Source organism: Cibotium barometz, chromosome 15 (genome assembly GCF_041138505.1).
Source record: "Cibotium barometz isolate CiBa-2024 chromosome 15, ASM4113850v1, whole genome shotgun sequence".
NCBI lineage: Eukaryota > Viridiplantae > Streptophyta > Polypodiopsida > Cyatheales > Cibotiaceae > Cibotium > Cibotium barometz.
Window position 1 is genome coordinate 28,070,852 of NC_141060.1, and position 22,630 is coordinate 28,093,481.

Sequence of the window (22,630 nt, forward strand, 5' to 3'; positions counted from 1 at the left end):
TAACGAGGCAAAAATCTCTTACCTGCGTAAAGAGCTAGAATCGAAGATTATGCAGGAAGATGATGACATAAATGTTTTTCTTGCTGAGATTAAAGATCTCAAGGAACAGTTGATTTCTGCAGGTGAGATTATTCCTGATCATTCTCTTGTACAGACTGTTCTTGATGCTTTACCTGAGTCATATCAGACTTTTGCTTCCACGTGGAGACTTGTTACTGAGGACAGACCTGATGTTGTTAAGTATGATAATTTAGTCAACAAGCTCTTGCAAGAAGCACAGTCCAGGCAAAACAGGGCTAGGCAGCGTGCAGTTGATCAGGCATTTATTGCTGTCCAACAGAGAAGAAGTGGTAAGGAAGCCCCTTCCACTGTTTCTTCTCCTATTAATAGGTCTACAACTTCTTCTCCTTCCACAGGTAGCAACAATAAGTCTGAAAAGGCTCTTGATAAAGGCAAGAAAAAGATCAGGTGCAACTATTGTAAGGCAAATGATCATGTCATTAAGAATTGCCCTAAGCTAAAGGCTAAAGAGGCAAAGAAGAAAGAGTCAAATGCAGCCACAATAGCGGATGCTTCTACAACTACAGATTCTGCAAATGTTGTGCAGGATACAGAATGGGCGTTTAGCGTGTATTGCCAGTATGACCCATCTGTACATGATGCATGTTTGGCAATTTCTGTTGACTCTCATGTATGGTATTTTGACAGTGGTGCTACAAAGCACATTACCTCGCATCGTGATATGTTCACTTGTCTTGAGGCTGTCCCTAATGGGAATACTGTCACATGTGCCAATAATGCTTCTTACCCAGTGAAGGGCATTGGTAAAATTATGCTTACTGCTGCAAATGGCAGCGCTTTCACACTTTCAGATGCTTTGTATGTGCCAGGGATAAAGAAGAATCTATTGTCTGTCTCTACGCTTGCTAGACTTGGACTTGTAGTCAAATTTATGGATGACAGATGTATTGTTCATGATTTGACTTCTGTTGATACGATTATTATATCTGGCACCTTGTTTCGTGGGCTGTATAGGCTCAATTCTTATGACAAGTGTGTGGAAGATTCAGCAAATGCTGTTTCTGATGAAAAGGCAGTTTCAGATGCAAAACTATGGCATGCTCGTTTTGGTCATCTAAACTTTGCTAGTTTGCTACGTTTGCAGAAATTTGATATGGTTGCTTCATTGCCCCCTCTTGAGGCACCATTGAAACATATTTGTGAAGGTTGTATTTTGGGCAAAATACAGCGTTCTACGTTTCCAAAGGATGGTTCTGTGCGGGCCACTCACAAATTGCAACTTGTACATAGTGATGTATGTGGGCCTATGCAAACTCCGTCATTTGGTAAACACTTGTACTTCGTGACTTTCATTGATGATTACTCAAGGCATGCATGGGTATATCCACTAAAGGCAAAGTCCAAAGTGTTTTTGTGCTTCAAACAGTTTATGCTTATAGTTGAAAATGTATCCAATTGTACTGTGGGCACCCTCCGTTCTGATCGAGGAGGGGAGTACATGTCTAAAGAGTTTGATGCATTTCTGGCTAGTCGTGGGATAAAACACCAATGTACAGTGCCGTATACCCCTCAGCAAAATGGTGTTGCTGAGAGAAAAAAAAGGTCACTTATGGAGATGGCACAATGTATGGTCAAGAACCAAGCTTTGCCACATGCATTTTGGCTTGAGGCTGTCATGTGTGCTGCATATGTACTCAACAGGTGTCCCACTAAGGCCTTGCAGTCTATTACTCCATATGAAGCTTGGCATGGTAGGAAACCTTCTATTGGTCACTTGCATGTCTTTGGTTGCTTGGCCTATGCTTTAGTGCCTGTGCAACAACGTAGAAAATTGGATGATAAGGCTGTCAAATGCATTTTTGTTGGTTACAGTGCTAAGAGCAAGGGTTACAGATTGTATCATCCGCAGTCAAAGCGTATCTTGAGTAGTCGAGATGTTGTTTTTGTGGAAGATGCTGTGCAGCCTTTGTTATCATGTACCAAAGAGACAGGTGTGAGCTCACGGGATGTATTTGATACGTTGTTGCCTCTATTTACAGGTGGGAATTCAAATGTAAGTCCTAATGAGGCAAATATTCAGCCTATGGATGCAGATTTCAAACGACATCATAGATCAGCCTATTTCTGATGCAGATTTACAGGATATAATTCATGAGGATAGGGCTGAAAATGAGCAGGCTAGAGGTATGCCTAAATGGCTGGTGCAAACCTTGCATAATAGTAAAATTGATGCACCTATGACTAGTCGTACTCGTTCAGGTTTTCAGCATGCCTCTTATACATCAGATTGTTATGCTTTGGCTGTGTCTAGTATGTGTGAAGAGGAAGAACCTCTTTCATTTTGATGAGGCACAAAATTCAGAAAATTGGTTGGCTGCAATGCAAAGTGAATATGATGCTATAATGGTACATGGTACATGGTCTTTGTGTGATTTGCCTATTGGTAAAAAGGCCATTGGATGTAAGTGGGTTTTTAAGTTGAAACGAAAGCCAGATGGCAGTGTTGATCGCTATAAGGCTAGACTTGTTGCAAAGGGTTATGCTCAAGAAAAGGGCATTGATTTTGATGAGACCTTTGCTCCCACTTGTCGTATGACTACCATTCGTAGCATTTGTGCATTGGCAGCTCATAATGGTTGGAATGTACATCAGTTGGACATAAAGACTGCGTTCTTGAATGGAGATGTGCATGAGGAGGTGTATGTATCACAGCCTTGTGGTTTTGTTCAAAGATGGCAGGAAAACAAAGTGTGCAGGTTGAAAAAGGCTTTATATGGTTTAAAGCAAGCTCCACGAGCTTGGTATGAAAAGATACATGCATATTTGATTGCACAAGGTTTTCAGAATAGTCCAACAGAAAGCACTTTGTATGCTAAACGTGTGGATGATGTACATCTAATCATTGCTCTATATGTTGATGACATGCTACTCACAGGACCAAATAAGAGTCATATTGCTAATTTTAAGGCTGATTTGAATGCCTCTTTTGAGATGTCAGATTTGGGGCATTTGCATCATTATTTGGGGATACAATTTAAGCAGTGTGATGGAGGTATTGCTTTGTGTGTGTCAAACAAAGTATATTGAGACATTGTTGCGGAGATTTGGCCTTGAAGACTGCAAGTCTATTGCTACTCCAATGGAGACAGGTTTGAAGTTGAGTCTTCATGATACTGGAGATCACTTTGATGTCACACTCTATCAGATAGCTGTTGGTTGCCTCATTTATGTATGCATTACAAGGCCGGACATTCAGTTTGCAGTCTCACAGGTGAGCAGGTTTATGCATAGCCCAGGGTCTCAGCATTGGAAGGTAGTTAAACACATCTTTCGCTACTTGAGTGGCACCATACATCTTGGGTTATTTTATCCCAAGGGGGGATCGTTGTCGCCAGATTTGCATGCTTTTTCGGACTCAGATTGGGCTGGTTGCTATGACACAAGAGTGTCCACAAGTGGTTTTTGTTTCATGCTCGGTAGCTCATGCATATCTTGGTTGAGCAAGAAGCAACCTACGGTGGCCACTTCGAGTTGTGAAGCTGAGTACAGGGCAGCTTTCACAGCTACGGTTGAGTGTGTGTGGCTCAGATGGCTTATGGTGGCTGACTTAGGTGTTGGACAGGTTTGTGCCACCTCTATCTTCACTGACAGTTAGAGCGCATTGGCAGTTACGAGAAACCCAGTTTTTCATACTCGCACAAAGCACATTGAGGTGCACTATCACTATGTCAGGGAGAGACTCTCAGCAGGAGAGATCATGTGTGAACACACTTAGGACTGCCAGGGCACTTTTTCCCTCTTTAGGAGGTTTTTTCCCCCGGCTTGTATATACGCCCATCATTCTAGGGCTAACTTAACTTTTGTACATTGACACAATCTAATACACTTTGTGTTGTGTGCATTCTTGCTTCTTCTTCTCCAAGCTTTGTGTGCTTTCCTGCAAACCTAATTCCAACAGGAATGTGGCAAAGATTGCAGGACTTGTATGCCCAGCAAAGTGCCTCAAGCAAAGTGTATTGGTTGAAGAAACTCATAGGTCTTCAAATGAAGGAAGGGGCGACTATGACAGCTCATCTAAATGAGTTTAATGGTGTTGTCAGCCAGGTCATCAATCAAAAGTTGGCAATGGACGATGAGTTCAAAGCCACCTTTCTCTTATGCACTTTGCCAGAGAGTTGGGACACATTCAGGACAGCCACTAGCAATTCAAATGCTATGCTATCATATATAGATGTGGAGGGTGCTCTCCTTCAAGAGGAGATAAACAGGAAGAACAACTCTGTTGGGAAAGTCTAATGCAATGAATGCACGTGGGAGATCCCAGCAAAGGAGTAAAAGCCAAGAACGGGGAAGGAGCAAGTCTCGCTCCAAAAAGGACTTGAAATGCCATTATTGCGGCGGCAAGAAGGGACATTTCAAAAAGCAATGCTACAAATGGAAGAATGATCAAAAGGAAAAGGGCAAAGGCAAAGACAAAGACAAAGATGAAGCCAAAGATGCAAAGATGGTCATGGTATGTACTCATGGATCATTGATTCAAGTGCCTCCTTTCATGTCACAGGCTGCAGAGACTTATTTGTCAAGTATACTGCTGGTAATGAGGGAGTAGTTTATTTGGGTGACAACCATGCATGCCAGATTCTTGGCAAAGGTGATGTGAGGCTTGTGTTTTCAGATGGTCACAGCTTATGCTCCATGATGTCAGGCATGTGCCTGAGATCAAGAAGAACCTGTTTTCTACTGGATAGCTTGATGATGCTGGTTATGTTACCACATTTGGTGGTGGAAAGTGGAAGATTAGTAAGGGCTCGCTGGTTGTTGCCAGAGGCTCTAAGGTGGACACTCTTTACTTGATGCATGCTAATGTTTGTCACCATGCTAATGTAAATGCAACCGAGCTGCCGAAAATCTCTATATGGCATAGCCGGTTGGGACACATGAGTGTCAAAGGAATGGAGCAATTGTCTCGTTTTGGTTACTTGCCTTCTCTAAAGTTCTCAAGTTTTCAGTTTTGTGAGCATTGTATATATGGCAAGCAACTCCAGTGCCCCCACAAGAAAGCTCTTGGACAGAAAGATGCTCAGTTAGAGCTTGTGCATACAGATGTATGTGAGATGGAGGTGAGATGCCTCAGCTTTCTTTGGGAGGGGCAAAATATTTTGTGTCTTTTATTGATGATGCCACACGCAAGGTGTGGGTTTATCCTCTTCGTTTGAAGAGTGATACATTCTCAGTGTTTGAGAAGTTTGTTGCTCATGTTGAGAATCAAACTGGCAAAACACTGAAGGCTTTGCATTCCGATAATGGTGGAGAGTATATGTCCAAACAGTTTCAGGACTTTTGTGATGCTAAAGGCATCAAGAGGGAGCTCTCTACTCCTTATGATCCTCCACAAAACGGGACAACAGAGAGGATGAACAGGACCATTCAGGAGAAGGTCCATTCTATGTTGTCACATGCTGTGTTACCTCATGGTTTTTGGGCTGCTGAAGCTGTTATGACAGCCGTTCATCTTATAAACAGGTCACCTAACACGAGGCTTGGTGGGAAAGTGCTAGAGGAAGTATGGACAGGGAAGCCTCCGTCCTACAAGCACTTGAGAGTGTTTGGTTGCGTTGCGTACGTGCACATACGCAGGCAAACTTGATCCTAAGTCTCACAAATGCATATTCCTAGGATATGGTGACAGAGGTGAAATGGGGTATAGACTTTGGGATCCAGTGAATAGAAAGATTATACGCAGCAATGATGTCATTTTTGATGAAACATGCATGTATAAGGAGCCTGCAAGGCAATAGGAGCCTGGTAGAGTCATCTTTGATGATGATGGACATCATGGACAACAACCAAGGGCTGTAAATTAGCCATTATAGCAACAAAACCAGCCCTTAAATGGTGCTGAAAATGGTCCAAATGGACAGCCAGAGATGGCAGAAGATATCCCTATGGATATCCCACAGTTAGAGGAGATATCGGGCATGATCTTTCAGCCTTATGGCATGGAACAGGAGCCACCAATAGGTGATATGCAGGCTGGACAGCAACTTGCAAATGATGGTCATTGGGTACGGAGGTCCACAAGACCCTCCAGACCCCCTGATGACCGGTTTGTTCTAGGGGTTGACTACTTGATGCTCAATGACTGTGGGGAGCACTCTTGTTATAAGGAGGCTTTACAGAGGGCAAACAAGGCTCTTTGGGAGCGTGCTATGAAGTCAGAGATGGATTCTCTGCACAAAAATGGAACATGGAAGTTGGTGCATTTGCCTACATGCAAGAAGGTTTTGCCATGCAAGTGGGTTTACAGGCTCAAAGTTGCACCTGCCAAGATACAAAGCCAAGTTAGTGGCTAAGGGCTTCAAGCAGGAATATGGTGTGGACTTTGATGAGATCTTCTCTCCAGTGGTCAAAATGACCACATTTAGAGCTGTATTAGCTTTGGTTTCTCATCATGATGATCTGGATTTGATTCAGATGGATGTGAAGACTGCTTTTCTTCACGGTGATCTCCATGAGGAGATATATATGCAACAGCCAGAGGGTTATGCAGTGAATGGAAAGGAGAAGCTTGTATGCAAGCTGAAAAAGAGTCTTTATGGGCTCAAACAGGCACCAAGGGAATGGTATCATAAATTTGATACATTCATGAAATCCCAGGATTTCAGGAGGAGTGACATAGATCACTGCTTATACACCAAGAAAGCTTTGGATGGTAGTCTATTGATCCTCATCTTGTATGTTGATGATATGTTGATTGCTGGGGAATCTTGTAAAGAGATGGATGCCTTGAAGAAGAGGCTGCATCATCAGACCTTTGATATGAAGGATTTGGGTGATGTAAATCACATTTTGGGTATGCGGATACTTCGGGACAGAAATCAGCATATGTGTTGTATTTGTCTCAGAAGGAATACGTTGGCAAAGTTTTGCAGAGGTTCAATATGGAAGGGGGGAAGAAGACTAGTACTCCTTTGCCTCCATATGTGAAACTCAGTGCTATGGACAGCCCACAGTCGGATAGTGATAGGGCTGATATGGCCAAGATTCCATATGCTTCAGCTTGTGGCAGTCTCATGTATGCCATGGTTGCTACCAAGCCGGACATTGCATTTGTAGTGGGAGCTAGATACATGGCCAACCCTAGCAAGAAGCATTGCGAAGCAGTGAAAGGTGTCATGAGATACCTGAAGGGCACACAAGATATGTGCATCTGCTTTGGCAAATAGGATGCATTAGTGCATGGTTACACGGATTCGAATTATGCCGATCATCCAGATAACCAGAAGTCTACTACCGGTTATGTGTTTACATTCACAGGAGGTGCTGTGTCATGGATATCCAGGATGCAGAAGTGCACTGCCTTATCTACTACAGAGGCCGAGTATATTGCAGCCATAGAGGCTTGCAAGGAGGCATTATGGCTATCTCGATTAGTGGTTGATTTGGGTTATACAGGGGATATTCCATTGTTGCATTGTGACAATTAGAGTGCCATCCAGTTGGCAAAGAACCCTGTCTTTCATGCAAAGACGAAGCATTTGGATGTGAAGTATCACTTCATCAGAGAGGTGATAGAGAACAAGCTGATTTAGTTTGTCAAGATTCATACGGATGACAACCCGGCTGATCTGTTGACAAAGAGTTTGCCTCCAGATCGGTTTGCTCATTGTTGCAGACACTTGATGGGCATTGGTTGGATGAGGCCAGTTTCAGCCTTGATATGGCCTTGTATATTATCATGTACATGCTGATTTTTCTTTTCCTTCATTTAAGGGCACTTTGCCTTTAAGTGGGAGGTTGTTGGGGTAAAGGCATTATGCCCACCCTTATAGTGTGTACTAGCCCATAAGTTTTATAGTACATAGTACACTTAGTACTTTTAATGTACTAAGTGCACTATGTGTCCTAGAGCAAATATACATGTGTGATAGGGGAGTCACACACTCATACTGTATGAGTTGACTTATCCCCACACGTCTCTCTCTCTCTCTCTCTCCCTTCTTCTTTGTGTGTGTCTCCCACATGAAACCCTAACTCTCTCCCTTCACACTATTTTCTTTCATTTATTAGAATTGAAGTCTCCTCATGTTCTTCATTAGTAGTGTAAGTTTCCTCATGCTCTAAGTTGTTTCCTTTTTTATCTTACACATTTTAATTGATTGATGATGCATTAGGATCCACTTGTACCTCAACCACTATCTCCTCAACATCTTGATCTTGAAATATACATTTTGATCAAGATGGAAACTTATGTAGCATACCACTATTTTGACCTAGGGGCAACTTGTGTAGTATCATACCACTATTTTGAATACTTTGGATACTTGTGTAATAACATACCACTATTTTGGTGAATACTTTGGATCATGATGAAATGCAACCTAGTAAAAACCACAAGATAAGCTAGTAAGTACTTAAAATTTAGACCTTAATTGAATTATTTGGTTGAATATGTAATTTTTTTAAATCTCACCTATTTATAATATTGAGGTAGTATAAAGGTGTCTCTTGCACCATTCCAAAGTTTTTTGGATTAAGTTTGGATTTGATTGTAAAAAACCCACTTGGATACTTCTTGACAATTTCTTGAGCTCCTCTACATACCACCTTGAACAATTTGACATATCAATGATAAACAAGTTGAAGATTCTAAGCCCAATCTCAAATATATCTTGGATAGTTCCACATAATAATCAAGCTTGTCTACCACAATAGTGGTATCATGTCTACTTGGCTATCTTGCCCAAATTTTTCCACAATAATCAAGCTTGTCTACCACAATAGTGGTATCATGTCTACTTGGCTATCTTGCCCAAATTTTTCCATTACACCACAATCGTGTGTGTTCCTTTTAGAATCCACATGCTTGGTGCAAAAGTGCCTTCCCTCAACCATATTACATCGTACACTTCTTATAATACAAGAAAATAAAATTATTAAACATATATGTAAATCTTGAGAGCCCATATATTGCAAATGCATAGAGCTCTCTTTAAGCTCTATACATTATGTAAATGTTGAGAGCCCATATATTGCAAATGCATAGAGCTCTCTTTAAGCTCTATACATTATGTAAACGTTGAGAGCCCCTATGTAAATGTTGAGAGCCCCTATGTAAATGCATAGATCTCTCTTTAAGATTTATACATTTGCATAAAGGCTCTACTTTATGGATAGATCTCTATGTATTTGCATAAGGTCTCTCTACCTTATGAATAAAACTCTACTTAAGATTTATGCATTTGCATAAGGGATCTACACTATACATAGATCTCTCTTTGAGGTATGCATAAGGTAGAGCCCTTATCAAATGTATAGAGATTAAAGAGAGCCCCTATGCATTTTCATAGGGGCTCTAGGTACCTTATGCATAGATTTCTCTTTGAGATCTATGCATTTGCATAAGGGCTCTACCTTATGCATATGGCTCTCTTTGACCTCTATGCATTTACATAAGGGCTCTACCTTATGCATAGAGCTCAAGAGAGCTCTATGTATAAGGGTAGAGCCCTTATGAATAAGTTTATCATATGAGGACTTTATGAGAAAATATTATATCCACATGATGTTGCAAGAATTTAGATTATCATCACCAACACCCCCTAAAATAGAAGAAAAGAAAGAGGAGAAGAGAGATAAGGAAAACAAAGAGGAGAAGAGAGATGATGAGAACAAAGAGGAGAAAATTTACTGTGATGAGAACCCAAATGATTGCAAAATCATGTGGATATAATGGTTTTTGATAAAGTTTAATTAAGTGCCCTACCTTATGCATAGAGTTAACATGTTCATATAAAATTCTTGTATATATAGAAATGTGGCCATGGGAGCCTATGGGATGAGTGGTACAAAAATTGGTAAGAACACTCCCAATTTGGTTAACATGACCAATGACCCAAACATCACAAATTTATGAAATGTGATTTCCTTGAGATATGGTGAGGCAACTTGGATCCAGTTTACTTTTAGTACACCATGCAGGTCACTAGGGAGTCTGGCACTTCAAGACTTCCCATTGCACTTCCTTTGAGACACTTGATTTGGGATTTCCCACTCTAGTATCTTTAAGAGTTGCCATTGCTCTCTTCCTAGGTTCCCCTTCTCACACTACCTCACCAGAACATCATGCTAGTTCTAGGCATTTTGAGTTAGAGGTCATGTCACTTTGGTAGCAAGCTTTGTTGCTTTAATGGCGGGGTAATACGTCAACCTCTAGGTATCCCATTTATCACCACATCACGGCTTATCATCACAGAGCTAAGGCATGGGGTATGCAGGAAACACAAAAATTCCATTTGGAGGGATGTTAAAGGTACCATCGTATGATCCAAGAACTCTTCCTTATATAGTTGATTAAGTAAAATAGATTAAAGGAGGAGTTCTACATCCTATCCTTGAATTTAAAGATGATGTAACGAAGAAGTGGATGACGTTTCTCTAGAGCACACATCAAAAGGTGTGTATAAAAAGGGATTAGCCATTGCACTCTACTTTGAGAAAGAACAAAAGCATGCAAAGAGGGAGGTGAGGTGATTCCCAAACAAGTATGAGAAAAATAAGTAGCTAGAGCCTCCCATTTCCAAAAGCATGGACCTTCACATCTAGGGTTAGAAGAGGAAAGAGCCACTTTTGAGCACACTGCATAGTGTGATTGCACCCTTTCCACCTTGTTTTTAGGGATTAACCATTGCACTAATTTGAGAAAGAATGAAAGCATGCAAAGAGGGAGGTGACGTGATTCCTAGACAAGTATGAGAAAAAATAAGCAGGTAGAGCCTCTCGCTTCCAAAAGCATGGACCTTCACATCTAGGGTTAGAAGAGGAAAGACCCACTTTTGAGCATGCTGCATAATGTGATTGCACCCTTTCCACCTCGTTTTTAGAGAGCAACCATTGCACTAATTTGAGAAAGAATGAAAGCATGCAAAGAGGGGGGTGACGTGGTTCCTAGATAAGTATGAGAAAAAATAACCAGCTAGAGCCTCTCGCTTCCAAAAGCATGGACCTTCACATCTAGGGTTAGAAGAGGAAAGAGCCACTTTTGAGCATGTTGCATAATGTGATTGCACCCTTTTCACCTTGTTTGTTTTATAGTGTGGATAGAAAAATGAGAGTACCAATAAACATTGTACCATATGGGAAGAAGCTAACAAACATATTTAATACATCTAAATATAAACATTTAGGAATAAGAGAGAGATATATAGATATATAGATAGAGAGAGAGAGAGAGAGAGAGAGAGAGAGAGAGAGAGAGAGAGAGAGAGAGAGAGAGAGAGAGAGAGAGAGAGAGAGAGAGAGAGAAGTTACAACTCAAAGAACACATAAAGAGAGAGAAGTGAAGTTACAAATCAAAGAACACATAAAGAGAAAGAATGAAGAAGTTGAGTGATGGAACCATGATAGGCTTCAAAATCTATGCTTGTCCAAGAAACAATAATAAGATAGAAAACATGGATGATAGTGGCTTTTGATACATGTATAAGATGGGTGAGAGTGGCTTTTGATACATGTTTATATACCTAAATCATAAGATGCTACAAGAGACAAAAGAATGGGTTTTAGGTATCATGGAAAACCATTTCTTTCTAGGATTCGAGTTTTGGGATAGGGTAGTTTTTGTATAAAGATTGCATCTTGAGACAATGAATTAAAGTGTCAAGGGTGACCAAATGACTACTTAAAAAGAAAAGAAAAGGCATAATAGTTGTTTATTTTATCAAGGAGCCATATTGAGAATAGGCACATTGAATGTATTAAACCTCCAAGATGTCATGCATAATAGTATGCCACTACATAAAAAATGGAATTAAGTTCAATGCTTGCATAATCCCAATTACCTTACTTTAATTTCATAAAATTAAAGAGATCAAGGCGTATTTATTAAATTCATTGGTAATGAGTAATGAGGCACGACACTGGTTTTGAGGTTGTGAAAGTAAATCTCATGATAACTAGTTACTAAACCTCCAAGACATCATGCATAATAGTATGCCACTACATAAAAATGGAATTAAGTTCAATGCTTGCATAATCCCAATTACCTTACTTTAATTTCATAAAATTAAAGAGACATCAAGGCATATTTATTAAAGTCATTGGGTAATGAGGCATGACACTGGTTTCGAGGTTGTGAAAGTAAATCTCATGATTATCTACATAGATATCAATGTAGGAAGGTGCTAAAAATCTTGGGAAGTGCACATGGGAATGTGTAAGATAGCACATGAGATCAATAGAAGGGGTTTTTTATTTTGATGACTCACAAAATAATTTTACATACATGAGGAATTTTTTTATTGAAAAAGTTGGTCCAAGTTGCAAAAAGAGGCACTTGTGTTATTTATAAAGTTTAAATTACCCTTGATCGCAAGGGATATTCATAACTCTTGTAAAGTGAATCCCTTGAGCAGAAAACATAAAAAAATAATAAAAAAGAAGAAAAGCTTTGCATATATTATTTTTTAATAAAGAAAAGGTTGTGCACATGGAATATTTGACACAACAGATCCCATAGAAATAGATACAGTGAGTTTTAAAAGATGGAAGACCTGTAGAATAACAAAAGATGTTGACAAGCTTATATTATTAGTATACGATACAAGGTGTTTTAAAAGAGCCATATATTCTTGTGTGTGTGTTCCCCTTTTCACTTTTCACTTTTGTTTTGCAATGGAGGGGTTGATATAACAAAGAGTGGAAATGCATAAGCAACTTTGTCAATCTTGTATCCTGACCATTGATTATGTGTTTGAGGTAGGAAAACTTCTTTTAAATTATTTCCTTACGCTATAGATGCTACCTAGTTAGAATTGATGGCCAATGAAGGTTTGGCCGAATTGCCAATTTGTTGGGGCAATGTCAAAGGAGGTGATAGTTCTTCCATCACTTGTCATGATGCGAAAGGAAAGGCTTTGGCCAACTAATTGGGCACTACATTGCCAATTTTGTCCCCAATTTCTCCTCATAGGCATCCATTGTGTGTGGGAGCCTTTGATCCACACCCCATGCACATCACCACTCCCAGCAACATTGGAAACTAGGACAAGGTTGAAGTACCTAAATCCATTCAGTGTGAAATGCACGCCTCCTTTCTTCACACAAGGGACCCTGCATCCATATATTTCAAGTCAAGTCATACCCTACTTATCATGCAATGAAAAGAAAGTAAAATTTTAGAAAAGACAACAAGAAGAAGGCAAGGTTTTACTTCTGACTAATGTAGAGACTAATGTACAATCCCTCTAGAGAGCCATGGAGGGGATGTCCACATTTTGTGATGTTTTTACTCCCTCTAGAGAGCCATGGAGGGGATGTCACGTTTTGTGATGTTTTGATGTGACCCTCTTTTTATATACTTATATAGAACCTTAGATGGATCTTCTTCACAAGGAAAAGAACATAAATAAAGGAAAGTATTATACACTAACCTTCTTCACAAGGAAAAGAACATAAATAGAGGAAAAGATTATACACTAACCTTAGATGGACGTTCTTCATCACAAGGAAAAGAACATAAATAAAAGGAAAATAGTATACACTAACCTTCTATACATCACTTGAACAATCCCAGCTTCGTATTGTGCTATTTTAAGGAAGGCTGGCTGAGCCATGTCGAAGTGTGAGCGTGGTGGGTTGCACCAGCCTCCGTTGTCGTTGGGCAGGGCGTAATTGGGCGGACAAAAGTTGGTAGCCGTCACAGTGACAGATGGGTTGCCGGCAGTGCACCACTTGGGCTCTCTCCAACATTTGAGCTCAAAGCAGGCTCCGCATGTAAGCCCACTATCAAACAACACAGTGCTTAAAGCTGCCGTGTTTGTGCCATAGCCTTCGCTGTATAGGTTGCCGTAACCGCAAGCACCACCTAACACAATGCGATTGCTCCTTCAATTAATCTTATCCTAAGACCTTTGGGTAAGCTTAGAAACGATAAATTATGGTTAGGTTAGTGGATTAGAAGGCTTACCCATGGTGCCGGAAGCGTCGCTCCCTCCATAAAAAGTTGCAGAAGCTTGGGACCAACCGGAAGATTGACCGAGGGCAGGATATAAAAGCAAGGAAAATGCGGAAGAGAAAAGCATAAAAGCAAACGAGGCCATGCTGCGAGGGTATGTGGAGATGGTGGTTGATGAAGGCGGAGAATGCATGAAGGGAGCGGCGATGGGGGTATATTTATAGAGTTCAACTGTCATTAACTGATTTTGGGGTACTTAGAGATGATGGTTGCAGTAGTGAGGTGCTCAATCGCGGCCGTTGCCGCACTAAGGATGAGAGCGCAAGGCCCACCGTCCATAGACTGATGAATTATGAGCAGCAGTAGTGTTGTTGGGGCGCGCTTTGTTCATTGCACGATTCTTGTGCGGGTCCGCTTGGTCAAATACACAAGACGGACGCACTCTCTGCATATACTCTCATAACCTTTAGGAACCAACCGTGCAGAGCGAAATGCCTTTACCCCCCCTCGGTCAACATTCCCCCCACGCTCGCAGGTTGACGGCGGCCCCACTCCACCATGCAAAAAGACCCTCCTCTCTCTACTAACGCTTACAAGCTACGCCTGCCTTTTTGTGTGTGTGTGTGTGTGACACGAGCCGCACGTAAGCTCTGCACACCAGCCGCACGTACGCTGGCATTCGTGGCATCAGAAATCCCGTCGTCGCCACGTGCCAAATCCTCCATAATTTTCGCCACTTCCTCCTCCTAGCTCAAATCACATCCAATGTGGGCCAACAGCTAAGGGGGCAAGAGAGCCAATCAGAATATGGCACGCTAGCTATTTTTCTTTTCCAGCCAATCGGACAACAGCTCAAGGGGGGACGAGAGCCAACAGCAAAAATAAGGCGTTTCCAGCCAATCAGAATATGACACGCTAGCTATTTTTCTTTTCCAGCCAATCGGAATATGACACGCTAGCTATTTTGTATGATCACAACAAAAAAGGGTCTCTTAGACTTGGGGACCATCCCCGTCATTTTGAATCGTGGTCTATTTGTCTCATCTTACACTCTTCCCAAGCTCATTTCCTTTCTTTTAACTACTAGTAAGAATACATTATACAAGAGCCTCAATGGACTTGTATAGCGAGTCACATACCATCTCCTTTACAAGCATGGCACAATGCTCGTCTTTGTTGTAGTAACCACCTTGAGGGTTCATCCTGTCCCTTCTTCCTACAACACACTTTTAATTTCATGCAACCAACCTAACTTCTACTTGTTCTTTGGGGGTGGGGACAAAAGTCGGGTGGTTGTCCTCCTCTCATGATGTGGGTTTGATTCTAGCCCACGAGCTTCCCCCCTCACTTCACAAAGGGGTGAAAGAATGTGTTCTTTTCTCTTTCACAAAAAAAGAAGAAGCTATTTGTTCTTAAGGATTTGTGTGCCCTCAATCTCACTACACCATCAAGTGACATGCAATGGCTTCGAAACATATGCTCGTGAGATGAAAGTTACTCTAAGAAGACTTAGAAATATGTGCTCCATTACAAGGAAGGGCTTCTTTCACTCTCATTTAATGGATGCTCACTCCCTTCTTTTTTTTGGAACAATAGTGTCATATATATATAAATCCAAAAACAACTTATATTATGTGAACAAGCTGCATAAGGAAGAGATTGGACAACTAATTAAGGCTTTGCAAATTGGCATAGCTTGACCTCTATACCTTGGGTGTGATATTATACATTTCTTTAAGTGATACCCAAAAGATCAATATAAATAATAGAATTGACTCACAAGAAATAACCAATCTAGTCACTTGTCAGGAAAGGGCTAGGATCTCCCCCATCCATAGTTGAACATATCTAATGATGTGAAGGAGGCGTTATTATACACCAATAGCCATTAGTTAATGGAATTGATTAATCTTAATTGCTAAGTGAATAAGGAATCTTTTGGTCCATTCAACTAATGGAGTTGGCTTCATTGTGTTAATGCATGTTTGACTACCATCATAAATTACTGTCACAAATAAGAATCTTAGAGTTCACTCACAAGATCTCCATAAGCTCCTTTGAGAAACATTATTGCATTTAGCTATTTGCAAGTTTATTTGTTCACAAATATTGACAATGGAAAAAGGATTGAATTTCGAGTGCTCCTAATTTGTATTGGAGTGCATCATACTCTAGATCATGAATGGTAAATGCAAGGGCATTTTTCCCATACACATAATGAAATATCATACTAGCATAAACTTACCATGCCAATAATATTTTATGAAAGGCATAGAGATGGTTAGAGTTGTGAACATGCTTTTATAAAAGCCCATCAAAATTTTATAGTTGTTAATAAGTTAATATGATCAAACTATGATCCTTATTTTTACCTTTGGGCTATTTTCAACCTTGCAATCCCTCCCCAAGCCTAATGACATATGCATGTACAACTTATAAATCTTCCTTTTCTAATCCTCTTGCACAATATAGTCACATACTGATTTCTTAACAAAAAATCATTGTCATCAAATGTTTTTAGAAAATTAAAGCATAAAAATCTTAAAATACAACATGTTTCTTTTTCCCTATTATTAATGTGTGTTAAAAGTAACACTCAAGTTAATGAAATATTGCAACATAATCTAATCCATATTACAATGTGATAAGTTTGAAAACACCAACGTGTTATCCATATAGAGAAATCAAGAGGCTCATAGAAAACTTAACAAGCTTAGAAATTATTTAGCCTTAGCTTTGAATGTATATGATCAAATTAAAGTGATGTACCAAGATGGTAGACTATTTTGAATTAAGCAACTAAACAGTAACATAAACTTTTGTATCAAATTTTGCATACCCACATTGATTTTTCATGCACCAATGAAGGTTAGTACACATTTACAATATTTAAAAGTTAGGAAAATAGGCTAATATTGTGAGATTTGCTTCTCAATAGTCATCCACATCAGGGCCATATAGTTGGAGTTCCATCACCAACGTAGTAGTTAAACTTCCAAGCAAAATCCATTAGAGAAACTCGCACAGAAATCATGTAGGGTCCTCGAAGTTAGGAACCCTATAGTGATGATGCATAATTTATTTTCATGGAAATTTTACGATGCCTTGATGTGAAATTTCTTTAGCTTTAAATATAACAAAAATGAATTTAATTAATTTAATCCGTCATGCTCAATAATGGCCATAGAGGTTTTTGAAGTCAATCCTCTTGCACAATACAGTCATACTAATTTCTTAGCAAAACATCATCGTCATCAAATGTTTTTAGAAAATTAAAAACATAAAAAATATTGCAATGCTACATGTTTTATTTCCTTGTTTTAAATGTGTGTTAAAAGTAACACTCAAGTTAATGAAATAGTATGACCTAATCTAATGCATATTATAATGCAAATTTCATAATAAGTTTGAAAGCACCAACACGTTATCCGTGTAGAGAAATCAAGAGGCTAAAATAAAACTAACAAGCTTAGAAATTATTTAGCCTTAGCTTTGAATGTATATAATCAAATTAAAGTAATGTACCAAGATGGTAGTATTATAATTTGCATATTGATTTTTATCCACCAATGAAGGCAGTACACATTTATTACAAGATTTAAAAGTTAGGAAAATAGGCTAATATAGTGAAATTAGCTTCTCAATAGTTATCGATGCAAGGGAAACCCCCTCACCTTAGCACCCTTCCATCACCACCCATCCATTTTTAATGGTGCATGTTGTATGTATCATATAGAGAGGTGTCAATATACGTTCGATGGCCGCCCCCTCAGCATGTATCTCACATTGATGTATGGTGCACATTTGTACGGCCCCCATTATGAGGAGAAGCCATTGGTGCACATATCTTTAGTGTGAACCACAACTTAGATGCTAGAAGCGGTCGTAGTTCCGCCCCGATTCTGCCCCGAAAAGGTATAGGAAATATTCTATGGAATATTCCCTTGGATACTAATTTCACCATGAGTGGACGGTGGTCGGTTGGGACACGTTATGGATACGTGAGCAGTGAGTCGCGTAATCCAGCGTAGCCACCTACATCTTAGATGCATCCACCACACTATTTGGAGCACTATAAATGAACATAGTTGGCATAAGCTAAGGCATCCAATGCTTGTGAGCATATATTCCCTATACTCTCAGTACGCTCTCCATCTAGAGTCTGTCTAGATTGACATCTAATCTCTACACTAGAGCGCACGGGTGGACACCACCATCATATTGTACCTATCTCTTGTTTGGTATAATCAGAATTTTAAAATTCTCTACATTCTCTCTATTGCTGCATTGTCTAATGTACTTTCTCTTTTTGTATCTTTTTCCATTGTTCCATATTCTTATATGGTATCAAAGCTATAGGTACACAAAGTCTAGTCTTTCTTTGCATAGAAGTAGCTTGGAGTGATGTCTCCTTTAGGTTCCGGTGCTGCTGGTGCCTGCTGTTGCTATTCCAGTGCTGCTGCACATCCATCCACCTGCCTTCACTGAGAAGACAAGTTAGATGGGACAAACTACACTCTTTGGAAGTTAAAAATCAATTCCATACTTGATTCCTATGAGCTGCTAGAGACCGTTCTAGGAACAGACCAAGATTCGGTGGAAACCATTGACCCGAGCGATAACACAAGAATGATTCCACTAGATGCTACTCTTCTTTGGGCATGGAAATGGCACAATGCAGATGTACTTTGTACCATTTTTACAAGACCAAGAAAGAGCACCATTTGGTGGAATCAATATGAGACTTGAAATCAATGCAGATGCACTTTGTACCATTTTTACCAGACCAATAAAGAGCAGCATCTGGTGGAATCAATATGAGACCGGGATTTAAAACGTGGAGAATCAGCTTGCTGTTGAAAAGTTTGCTCAAGGAGAGGCTACAGAAGCATTTATCTCTCGGATCAAAAACCCGCGGGCGACGAGACCAAATGGCTGCTGTGGGAATCATGAAGAACAGTGAAAGAGTTGGCTCGGAGATGCATTCAAATTCTACCGTAGAAGTATGATGGCTTGGTTATGGCACCACCTCTTTATTTTGAAGAATTTAGTGCTATGCTATTTGAGGAGGAGATGCGGCTGAAGACTCGTGATGGTGGTGAAATTGCATTTATAGGTAATACAAAAGGTAAAGGTAGGGCTACTTCTGAAGATAAGAAGAAGAAGTTTTTTGGTACATGCTACTACTGTGACAAGAAGGGTCATGCCATCTAAGATTTCAGAAAGAAGCAAGCTAATGAGAAGAATGGCACCATGAAGACTTCATGATGCTCACCCAAGCTGATTTGGAACTCTCGGTCTCCATAGAAGAGGTATGCTGATCAGCTTAGGCTCCAGTTATTAACTATTCATGGATTTTGGATAGTGGGACATCCAGAAGTATGACCAGCAAAAAGGAATAGTATAGTTGCAGCCTCCTTTAAAGGAATCCATCAATGTTATTACCGCTAATAATGGTAAATGTCTAGTCGAAAGGTTAACAATCCTAATATGGGATTGATCATGGTGATAGACACAAAATTAAGCATAAGATAAAGGTGGGTTATACCACACTAAAAACTCCATGACTAGAGAGAGAGAGAGAGAGAGAAAGAGAGAGAGAGAGAGAGAGATTGCAGACTCAATAAAAGCTCTCTATTGCATATCAAAAATGAACCATACAATGATATAGGCCTTCTAGCCTTATCCCACTTTACACATAAACTTCCATGTGGCACTCCCTTTTCCACTCTTTTGGTCAACACTCACACACCATACATTATCACATGTGGCATCTTATCTTACCACAATATCTTGCAGTTTTTATGTTCTTCAATCCACAAAATTGGATCTATTAATCTGGCACACCACCTACACCACATATGTAGCACGCGGCATGCTTTGTTGTTTTGTAGGTTCACTGCATGTGGTCATTTTTGTTGGTGAGTTAAATGCGCTGTAGTTGGGACCCATCTAGTCTCCTTATTCTCCAAGGTTGCTGACCTTGCCTTGCCAAGCTTCCATGGTGACGTTACACTCAGCTCTGGTTGCTAAGTGCTTTATTATCATTGCTGTTGAGCGATTTTTTTCTTCATGCTACCTTCCTCTTTATCGGCTACGCTGCCTTTGCTTGTTGATGTGACAAGCACGTTGCTGCCCTTTGCTATGTGCTACCCATGGCCCAATGTTGCTTGTGCCCAGTGCTCCACTGCATGCTTTCAATGCCAAGCCTTCTCTTGCCTTGTAGCCGCCTTTTTGCTTGCGGCCTGCCCCTTTGGCAAGGGTAGCATAGCCTTGCTTTGGTTGTCTCATTTGAGCTTTGCCAACCCTATAGTGTGGTCATTGGTGGGTACCTACTACTTCACTTAGCAAACTAGCATGAGATACCTCCTACAGGCATACCTACAGGCATAGCACAGCCTTGCTTTGGCTGTCTCCTTTGAGCTAAGCTTTGCCAACCTTGCAGTGTGTATTAAGAGACTAAGGTTACGTAAAAGGGGAGGAGAAGGGTGTGTGTGTGAATGGAATTATCGTCCACTAGCTCACCTATTTAAAGGTGGAGCTAGAATGCATTTTATGAGCAAGAAGCTTAGTTGTATTTTGAGCAACTTAATAAGCAAGATCTTTTCTTGTATTTTGTGAGTCTCTCTCCTCCACATATTTGATCTAGCATGAGCACCACAAAATTCTAACATATTAAGAGACTAAGGTTATGTAAAAGGGGAGGAGAAGGGTGTGTGTGTGTGTGAATGGACTTATGGTCCACTAGCTCACCTATTTAAAGGTGGAGCTAGAAGGCATTTTATGAGCAAGAAGCTTAGTTGTATTTTGAGCAACTTAATAAGCAAGATCTTTTCTTGTATTTCGTGAGTCTCTCTCCTCCACATATTTGATCTAGCATGAGCACCACAAAATTCTAACATGGTATCTAGAGCTAGGCAACTTGCAAGGTGCAGAATAGGTTAAAAAAGTGGTTTTTAGAGTGCACCTCATCTACCCCCAGCCAGTGGAGGCCCTCCAGCAGCTTGAGGAGGCCGAATCTCGGCGTGATTTCAACTAAGAACTTGAAGAAGACTTCCGGGCACTCAGTTTCGTACCACCAATTGACAGGTTTAACCTTTGGAGGCGCGGCATTAACGTCTGAGCTGGCCGGTGCACGAAATCTGTAGTAGCAGCTGCTATTATATAGCCATTTGCCGTCTGTAGGCGATTATAGGCTATGTGGGCTTAGGGATTTTGAAGCCCATAGCCTCAAGTATCTACAGCTCAAATCTCAGCCCCAATGGCTGCTCCACGCGTGCGCTACAGTCAAAAAACCAGGCGGCTCTCTTGGTAGCCATTGAAGCTTCCATTAAAGCTTCAAAATCAAAGGTTTTTTTTGCACTAATCCTCCCTTCTTAGCTCAAAATATCTTAAGTGCTTCTTGAAAGTGTTTTGCTCTAGATTCTCTGATGTTGTGGGCATACACCATGGGGTATTCATAAGCTTCATTGCCATCAAGCTTCATCAACATCTTCAAGTGCACAAATCCTCTCAAAGTGTGCTTATAAGCACTAATAGTGTTGATTAACACTAATGAGGCTACTAATCCAGCAAAGGGGAGCCATTCCAAAGTGTTTCTAAACACTAAGAGTGTTCTTAAACACTAATGGTGAATCTTCCTTGGGTGCTAAAACTTCAAGGGTGCTTCACTTAAGGTTTCACACAAGAAACCAAGGTGCTTCACTTACAGGAAGCGGTACGAGGGTAAGAGCTTCATCTACTCTTCCCTCTTTGTGTAGGGAAGGCACCGGTAAACAAACTCCGATTAAGGATCTGTCTTCACGGGAGCGGAGCTGCTGGGCAACTATAACTTTGGACATGGTTTTTGGAATCGAAAACGCGTTTCGAACATGTCTTGTCCTCCGTTTTTCAGTTCACAGTAGACGTTCGTAATGCACCGCGGGTAAGTTTTGATTCTATTCAGATTTTTATTTTTGGAATTGTAGGAAGGGAAATTGGTTGTGCGAACACTGTGTGTACTATAAAGAGGTCTTAAAGTTGCCATTGGGTGTATGTATACAAATTGAGGTCACTGGTTATGACAGTTTTTGTGCACTATAGTACCTTTGCAAAGCATACAACAGTTTGTGTGCGGGTCAAACAAGAATGCTATTTTTGGTGAGTTTGAGTTGCAGACACGATGCCAAATGATGGAATTAATAAGATTGTTGCAGAAAAGCTTGACAAGAACAACTTCCATGTTAACAAATTTCCTGATGGGAAAAGGCTACTGGGATTACATTGAAGGTGAACATGAGGAGGCACCAGAAATATCGGAGATTAATCCAACTACTCTAGATGTAAAAGAATACAAGGATTGGAATCAAGGAGCAAGGAAAGTCATGTACTAGCTTTCTATTAGTATACAAGACACTATGATTGGACATATGCAGGATGCCAAGTCACCCAAGGAGGCATGGGACACCTTGGTGAAGCTGTATGAATCTAATACCAAGGCACGAAAGATTCACGTAAAGAATGAGCTTCATACTGTGGAGAAGAAAAATATGTCTGTGAATGACTATGCTTTGAAGATCAAGGGGCATTGCGGAATCCCTTGCATCTATTAGTGTTTTGTTGTTGTTGATGATAAGGTGAAAGTATGTCTACGTGGTCTCAGGCCACAATACAAGG

The 22,630-nt window shown here is 40.4% G+C and overlaps 1 protein-coding gene across 1 annotated transcript; it reads right to left on the minus strand.

The window, feature by feature from the left end:
• Positions 1–12,609: 12,609 nt before the first annotated feature.
• LOC147631132 (expansin-A4-like) lies at positions 12,610–14,144 on the minus strand. The gene is made up of 3 exons (XM_086809050.1): positions 13,988–14,144; positions 13,567–13,885; positions 12,610–13,131 (listed from the first exon to the last, which is right to left on the minus strand). The coding sequence occupies exons 1-3, from the start codon at positions 14,118–14,120 to the stop codon at positions 12,828–12,830; spliced, it is 756 nt and encodes a 251-aa protein (XP_086665176.1). The 5' UTR covers positions 14,121–14,144; the 3' UTR covers positions 12,610–12,827.
• Between the last annotated feature and the right edge of the window lie 8,486 nt (positions 14,145–22,630).

Bases quoted from the DNA above. Each gene is read 5' to 3' on its own strand.
- LOC147631132 (XM_086809050.1), bottom strand. From the start codon at position 14,120: ATGGCCTCGTTTGCTTTTATGCTTTTCTCTTCCGCATTTTCCTTGCTT. The intron at 13,886-13,987 runs GTAAGCCTTCTA...GCATTGTGTTAG, and splicing joins CGACGCTTCCGGCACCATGG to GTGGTGCTTGCGGTTACGGC. The intron at 13,132-13,566 runs GTTAGTGTATAC...ATATGGATGCAG, and splicing joins GTTCAAGTGATGTATAGAAG to GGTCCCTTGTGTGAAGAAAG.